General features: G+C 39.4%; 1 protein-coding gene across 1 annotated transcript in view; it reads left to right on the forward strand.

The window, feature by feature from the left end:
- LOC110543549 (transcription initiation factor TFIID subunit 1-like) overlaps nucleotides 1-2,418 on the forward strand; it is an 82,528-nt gene extending 80,110 nt beyond the window's left edge. Inside the window, 1 exon segment of the mRNA XM_060376867.1 lies at nucleotides 2,202-2,418. Within this exon segment, the coding sequence (XP_060232850.1) occupies nucleotides 2,202-2,418 (217 nt within the window).
- The last annotated feature ends 6,398 nt before the right edge of the window (nucleotides 2,419-8,816 follow it).

Consider the following 8,816-nt stretch of genomic DNA (forward strand, 5'->3'; position numbering starts at 1 on the left):
CCTGGTTATGGATCCCAACAATTGTCACAACCCAGAGGCATGAGACACTTTTTTAACTATTTATTTAATTTACGTACTGAAAATTATGTCCTTTCACCCCACCTCCTCTACACCCCAATCCACTGTTTCTCTTCAGAAAAAGGGAGGTGTCCCATGGATATCAACTAGCCCTGGCTTACAAATTTACAGTAAAACTTGTTACACCCTCTTCTATTGAGGCTAGATTAGGCAAACCAATAGGGTTAAAGGATCCCAAAAGCAGGCAACAGAGTCAAAAACAGCCTCTGCTCCTGCCATTAGGAGTCCCACTTAAAGACCAAGCTACACAACTGTTACATGTGCAAAAGACCTAGGTCAGTTCCATGCAAGCTCCCTGGCTGGTGGTTCATTCTCTGTTTAGCACCTGTGCAACACTCTTAAAGAATACCAGCAGGTCAGAGTTTTGATTGATCCATGTGGTAGAACTGACTCAAAAAAAAAAAAAAAAAAAAAAAAGAAAGAAATATCTTTTAAAAATAGTAGTAAAGAACCAAATTGTGAAGGACCCAAATGTTGTGGGAAAGCCTTGAGTGAGAAGAGTGTTTGATCTGCTGTGTGTTTTTGAAAGATTGCAATGTGCTCTAAAAAACCAGGATATAAAATGTGAGCTAGCCAGGTACTCTGGTGCACACCTTTAATACCAGCACTTGGGAGGCAGAGGCAAGTGGATATCGTAAATTCGAGGGAGTCCAGCCTGGTCTACAAAGCAAGTCTAGGACAGCCAGGGCTACCAAGAGAACCCCTGTCTCAAAAAACCAAAACAGAAAGTAAAAACGGTATGATCTAAAAAATTCATAAAACTAATTGGCCAATAACTGTAGTTTATAGCTTCTGTAATAATCCAATAAGTAAGGTGAACAGTGTGATGTAGCTTCTTACCTGTCAAGTTGTTAACCATTTTTGGAAAGGGTATGAGGAAAAAATTACATTCTCATATATCTGGTGACATTTAAATAGTGTGAATGGGAGAGCAATAGAGTTTTATCCGTATAAACAAAAACTTTAAATATGTACCCCCTTTGGTTCTAAAGTACCACATTTAGAAAACTGTCATGTGTGAACACTTTTATTAAGGTTTTTATACAGCCTTAATAAAATGATGGTACAAACTCTTTATCCCAGCTCATCACTGTGAGTTTTGGGATAGCCTGTTCTACAAAGCCAGTTCCAGGACTGCCAGGGTTACCTGGTGAGATTCTGTCTCATGCAAACATAAAAGATGTACAAAGATTTTTATCACAGCTCATTGTTTCTTTGATTAAAAAAATCAATTATTTACTATTTATTTACAGAGTTCTGTCTACACGTATGCCTGCAACACCAGAAGAGAGCACCAGATCTCATTGTAGATCTTTATGAGCCACCATGTAGTTGCTGGAAATTGAACTCAGGACCTCTGGAAGAGCAGTCCAGTGATTCTAACCTCTGAGCCATCTCTCCAGTTTTCCAATTGTGAGAGAAATCAGAAACAGCTAAACATATTAGTGAGAGACTATTAAATAAATCCTGTTATAGCCATATATCGGAATAGCATGCAACTGTTAAGTCTGGCACACTAATCCCTGCACTTCAGAGAATGAGTCAGGAGAATCAAATTTGAGTCAAGACTAAACTGAATAGTAAGACTCTGTCTCAAAAAACAAAACAAAACTAACAAAAAACTTCCAGAGACTTATGTTGTAGTCTGTATTTATACAGAAGGATGTTCATTATAGCCATTATTTAAAAAGAATAAAATTTCTGAAAAGTAAACACCTTTTATTTTTTTTTAAATTTGTCTGATGTTATTTGTGTATTTCAAGACTGTTTTCTCTGTGTAACCCTGGTTGTCCTGGAACTTGCTATTTAGACCAGACTAGTCTCAAACTTGGAGACCCGCCTGTTCCTACTCCTGAGGGCTGATTTAAAAGGCATGTGTGAATCATTTTATTTTGAAATATGAAATATTTAAAGTATCTAAAGTGCATTAAAGAAATAGGTCATACATAAGAATATTATTTCTGTGTGGTAGATACACTGCTAATCTTCCTTAGGGGCACATGAAAAACAGCCAAGAACCTATTTTTTTAGTATCCAGGAGGGAGGAGGGGTTGAAATGGGCTGATGCCTTGACAGTACAAAGCATGGGATGGTACCCAAGCTTGAAATGTTTCTCTTGTCAGTTTTGGAAGCTATGAGGAGCCTGTTCCCAAGTCGAACACCCAGAATACAAGCTTCATGAACATTGGTGGGTTTGAGGTAGCAGAGGAGGAAAGAGATGAGGAAGAGAAGCACTCTGGGCCCAGCGTACTGAGCCAGGTCCACCTGTCAGAAGACAATAAGGACAATTAGGATTCCCACACAATTGCTGGAGAGAGTGATTTGGACTCTGATGAGTGAGGCTTCCTTTAAGACTCTTCATTCAACCCAGGTCCATTACCTGTCCCCCAGCTTATTAACATTTGTATGGTGGCTAATAATGATATTACCAGATTCACACCTTAGCTTTAGTAATGAGTAAAACAGAAATCATTTCTCCAGATTCTCGAACAGCAAGTTCTTCCCCCTATCTGTTGGGCCCCTGAACTGGGGACACCCTCCATTCCTCAGGATAGACGCCAGACCCCACTGACCCACGAAGATGCTTACTTGATACAAAACAGCAAGAAGCTTTTATTCAGTATCCAGTGCACCAGGGCCCTACACAGTCCTCTCAGGAGGCAGGAAGCATTTCTTAATAATGCTTTGTATCATGACTACAGAGGGGCATTGGTAAGAACTAAAGTTTACAAGTTCAGGTTCCTAGGGTATGGGGCCAAGTAAAAAATTTCTATCCTTACATTCCCTCCTTCTTCTAGTAACTGCTACAACCATGAAGCAGCATCTTCTGGAGCTTCTACAGTGCTGACCATTGGACCGTTGGCATGCTAGTCAAAGGCTGGGCAATGGGGCAGTCCCAAGCATCTAGTTAGTTGATCCAATTGAAGAAATTGGGAGAGATCTTGTCAGCTTTCACCAAGTCCAAATTTCATCTCACAGCCCATAGCTGATTCAGCAATAGAGTCAGACAGGTAAAAATCTGCTGAAACAAATTTAGACTAGAAACAGAAGTTAACATTTATCTATTGAATGGGAAGGACCAGGGAAAATCTCATCTGCAACCTTTTTGAGCTATGCCACATCCAGATCATATCCTGAAATGCATATGAATTTTTGGTACACAAAAGGACATATATGTTAAAAAGCTCAGAAAATTAACATATCAGCAAATCTAATATAACAACATTTTGAGAGTAACAGGTAAAACTGCATCCCACTGAATGAGTATCAGTTAGCTGTTTGTTTTATAACCTTTATAAACAACTTAAGTGTGTCCATGGTCTGGAACTCTACATTCTAATACTTTTTCTGTGGGCACAGCTGTTGGTAATCAGTCTCCAATAGAGCTTGGCCATTTTTCATACACTCAGCATCTACTTTTAGCTCCCCTGTTCACACTGGAAAGTTAGGTGAAAATACGTTATTGGTATCTTCAAGTCTATCTCCAGAAGACAACCATAGAAAATTAAAATCTCAAGCTAGTGACTGAAGAATAAGCAGTCAGTGCTCCATCAACTTATAAGAACTCTATTGATTAATGCCAAAACTCTGAACTTCTAAAATCTTATAAGCACAACAATAGCAAAGAGGGGAAAGAAATCTAAAGTATCTCCCATTTTTAATATGTTTTAAATTATTTTTTATATTTGTATAGCTCATAATTATATATCAGATCAAGTAACAACATTTTCTAGATTTTTACAATCTAAACTCCTATATCTTTAGACCCTACATAAGCTGGATAATTTTTATCCAGTTATATTTTAAAACACAGGTAACTGACATGAATCCTATGAGCAAAGCAAGCCTGTTTTTTTTTTTTTTTAAATAAGACATCTAATACCTAGTAGTTTTAGCTGGCCAGTGAACTAACCAATAATCTGTCTGCTATTTAGCTGCAAAGCTACCTTTAGCATAGCCATCAAAGTAATCAGAGACATGAGAAGGATGAACTATAGCTAAATAAATATACCAATCAAAATGACAGATGACTAGTTAGTCCATCACCTAGGTAGTGTGTACCTGGCATCTGTGGTCTCATGGCATCCTGAACAGAGGTGGTCCAGCCAGGCACAGAAGATGAAAGACTGTTTCTGTGGAAAAAGAAATGAGAGAATGGCCTCACTTTACCCTTAGCAATGTGAAACATTGACTCCAGGTGCCCACAGTTTTGTCTACAGTTTAGGCTGGGCCCAGGCAGTGGGCCAGTTGGAGCAGTCTTGCCCAGTGGCTAGCATACTATCCTGAACAGAGTTGCATTGTGCCCAAATCTTCTTGGAGACCTTAGGGGAGCTACTGCCAGGATTTTGGGACTCTGTCACAATAAGCTTACATATATTAAAATGCCATATTTATCAGATCTCTGACAAGCTTGAGGGCCAGCATATCTGAATTACTTTGTCTTTATCATCTGCTCTAAGTTGTGTCTTCTAAAATAGAATACTATAATCTCTAATTTGGCATATTTCCAAAATGCATGTTTTAGAACTATATTTTAAGTTGCCTAGGCTTAACCTTAAAAAAACCTAAGCAAAGAGACCAGGTAAGGCTCAATTGCAGTATTTAGCATCACTTTAAATCTGCTCTTTCTGAACTAAAATTTAAGCAAACCTTTTAATCAGATACAGTTTATAAAAAGGCTAGCAAATCTTGCTGATCCTACCACTTTGCATTAAAATTGAACAGTAAAAAGCTTTGCACTTAGCACTAATCAGAGGCCTGACCATAACAGGCCTACACAAAATGGTGGCAAACTCATGGCTCCACCCTCTATCCCTAAACCATCATGGCAGCTATCCATATGTTAGCACAGGCTGTGACTGACAATACCAAACATAGCCATTAGGTGTTTCTAATGGCATTGTTACCTCCCAAGATACAGAAAGTTCTGTGAAACATTTGCAGTTTTTTTTTAATAACCAAAAGTCATAAAAGTTATAAAAGTTCTGACATTGTGATTAAATAAGTTTTGGAACCAACTTCATAACAGAACAGTACAGAACAATTTTAAACTGTATGAAATATTCTCGCCACACCAAACCTATCAGCCAGAATTCTTCCATCTTAAAAGAGCATAAGAAATCATTTTGCAATGAAGAATCATCAGCCCTTCAAATGAAGTACAACATATTTTTAAATAATCTGAAATTACTTTCCTGTATCAGATAACATAAAGGTCACATAAACAAACTCTAAGGAACTTAGAACAAGCTTTAAGGAACTTGGTGGAACTTCCTCTTTTCTCTGTCTCAAGGTGATAACAAACACCACAAGATATATTCCAAAAAACTGCATTTTTTTCATTGTCTAAAATGCTGATAAATTTTAAACATTTTATAGCCTTAAACATATTAAACATTTTCAAAACGTGTTTTTGCAGTATCAAAATAGAGTACCCCTTTTGTAGGAGAGAAGTCACAAAGCATAACCATAATTTTAAAAGTCAAAACCAGATTTTAAAACCAGAATTTACCAGTGTCATCCTTTTAACCTAACCTTAAACATACCCAATTATTTTTGATCATATTAACCATTTAAGATCAGATGAAAACAATCATAATGGTCATATATTTAAACAGATGGAATAAACTCTTTTTATGAGACTTAGCTGTAATTTTAAACATTGCAGTTAAGTGTAGTTACTTTCCTTCATCATTGCATGGTTTTCGTGCAGCAATCAACTTAAGCTCGCTGGATGGGAGAGGAGGAAGGGCTTGGTGAGCTCTGGCTGATTCCCACTCAGAGCACTGCTCTGCTGTCTGCTTAGCCCAGTGGAGGGGAGGAGCCAGGCAGATTTACCCATTCTGCGCCATGAGCCCTGCTGTTTACCCTAGTTCGCTTTCCTGCTACCCTAATTTGCTTTCCCGCAAGGCTGGCCCTGAACCTGCTCCTCTGCCTGGTTTCCCTCATGTTCCTCGGCTGGTGTACAAGCCTTTGTTATGACACAGCTCCCAGCCACCAGAAAGGTGCACGTGGCTGCCCAGAGAGGCCGCACAACTGATAGAATTCCAACTCAAGGTCGGCCAGCTCCTGTGCATTTCCCCAGCCACCCGCAAGCATTCCTGCCATGGCGTGTGCACACAATAGTGGCTTTCCCCTTGAGACCAGCAGCAGCGGCTAGCCTCGGGCATATCGTCCCCAAGCCCTGGGGCAGTTGGCGCTGCGCCTAAGACCAAACTGTCCCGAAAGTGCGAACCGAAAGCGCCTCTGCGCAGATGAGGAGCACGCTGGCACAGGTGAAACAGACAATACAGAGACAAAATGTTTGGGCGCCTTTTTTCACTTCCGAGGTCGAAATCGTGAGTCAGGGGTCCGTCCCTATCTCCCTAGGGCCCCCAAATGTTGGGCCCTTGAAGTGGGGAGATCCTATGTTCCTCAGGATAGACGCCTCCCGCTGGCCCACGAAGATGCTTACTCGATGCAAAACAGCAAGAGGCTTTTATTCAGTATCCGGTGCCCCGAATAGCAGAAACACAGAGTATATATAAGGCAAAATCCACAAAGCAGAAGGGGGTCTAGAAGTTAGGGACTTTCCTAACGGGGCAATTGGTGGTTGGTTGTATCCAGGTGCAGTGAGTGCAACATAAACAGGAGGGGTCTAGGGATTGTTTGCATCTCTAGGTCAATGACTACAGACCATTTCTCAGAAACGGTTTTTATCAGATCCTGCGTTTCTCAGTAACGCTTTGTTTGTGATCCACAACTACAGAGGGGCATTGGTAAGAACTAAAGTTCAGGTTCCCAGGGTATGGGGCCAAGTAAAAATTTTCTATCCTTAAATAACCACTATCAAAAGAGTCTCAGTCTTCCCCATTACACTCCTTTAATGCCATTTATTACTCTTGGTTATAAATATGGTACCATTTCACTTTCTAATTTGCAGGATGGAATTAGAGACAAAAACTCCTCTGCTAAAATAGAGAATTACACACTAATGGGTTTGCTGTGTGCCACATTTAAAATACAAACCTGTTGAACAGCCTGCTTATTAGAAGGGCATGGCTATAAATCCTTGAAACAACCTATGTGTTCCAAATGATAGGTGGCCACATGACTGTGCTCTCTCCAGCCCTAGGAAAAATTATAGGAAAATGGTAAGTTCCTTATGGCAGACTGTCTTTTGTCTCTTTTTATGCTTAGGTTATGGTTCTATGCAAATTAACTACTCAGTAAATGTTCTTAAAATCATGAATCCTGCTGGGCATTGGCATGCACGCCTTTGATCCCAGCACTCAGGAGACAAAGGCAGGCAAATGTCTTTGAGTTTAAGGCCAGGCTGGTCTACACAGTGAGTTTCAAGACACCAGTACTACACAGAGAAACCCTTTCTCAAAAAAGAAAAAAAGAAAGAGAAGAAATCATGAAATTCCAACAGATATGTTATTGAGCACTGTCAGGTCCTTGAAGTGCAAAGGTTAAATAAGAGCATTCCATCAAGTTGGAGCAGGGAGAGTGGAATGCAAACCATGTTAATAAATCATAGAACTGTTAGACAAGTGCAATTAAGAGTTTAGCTGGAATGTATACAGAAAAAAAATAAGAAATCATGTGTGGAAAAACAGAGTTGTCCAGAGGCCACCTGAAAGTTGATTGTTGAGAAGCTACTGGTAGGAATGCACCAGCTCAAAAAGTGCAGGCATGGTGTTAACATGAAGGAGAAAGTTCACAGTCTAGACAGGACAAAATGTGTTCCTTGTTTTTTTGTAGGAGTCTGGTTTCAGAAAGGATGCTGGAGTGACTAGACATGACACTGAAATACGGATAGGAAGCATATCTTCAACAGCTTTGCATTTGAGCCAGGCATGGGGGCACACACCTTTAGTTCCAGCACTCAAGAGTCAGAGACAGGCAGATCTCTGAGTTCTATTGACAGCCTGGTCTACTGAGTTCTATTGACAACAGAGAAAATCTGTCTCAAAAATACCAAAAAAAGGAAAGAGAGAAAGTAAGAGAGAGATTATTTGATACTAGCAAATGAACTTTATATTTAAGAAAATGAAGTCTTGAGTGCATTACAATTGTTTCAAAATATTTCTGAATGTTGAGTGAAGACAGAAATTGAGTCAAATAATATATTTGTATGTGCAAAGGGAGAGATGTGGAATAATGCATGTTAAATTATTCACAGTGGTAACCTCTGGGGGATGGGAGTGGAGAGGCGGTGGTTCATTTGGTACATGAGTATTCTACTTTTATTTCTGTATCATCTGAATTTTATAGGAGTATTATTTTTGTAACAAAACTTTAAAAATTCTACAACAGCAGTATAGGGAGTATTTGGGGGGAAAGCAAATATAATTCAAGTGGAGTGGAACCTAAAGTACAGCGCTTCCATGAGAATGAGGAAATGTGTGGCAGCATTTAGACATCTTCAGAAAAGGCAATAGGACTTCATTACCAATTGGCACATGGGATGAAAAAAGGAAGACAGGAAAGGGTTTCTAGAATTTTGACTTGGGAGAGTACATAGATACATGATATTCATTTTTATATTGCCCATTTTAAAAATTTCATTTATCTTTCATTAAAATATAATTAAATCATTTCTTCCCACCATCTCCTTCCCCTAGCCCTTCCCAACCCCCTTCTCTCAAATTTATATTATACTACCTATTTCTTAAAGCAGTAAAAGACATAACTGTTTGTGGTGTCAGATGCCTCTCTTTGATGACAGGCACAGCTCTGAATTTGAGACCATC

Source organism: Meriones unguiculatus, assembly GCF_030254825.1.
Source record: "Meriones unguiculatus strain TT.TT164.6M chromosome Y unlocalized genomic scaffold, Bangor_MerUng_6.1 ChrY_unordered_Scaffold_35, whole genome shotgun sequence".
Lineage (NCBI taxonomy): Eukaryota > Metazoa > Chordata > Mammalia > Rodentia > Muridae > Meriones > Meriones unguiculatus.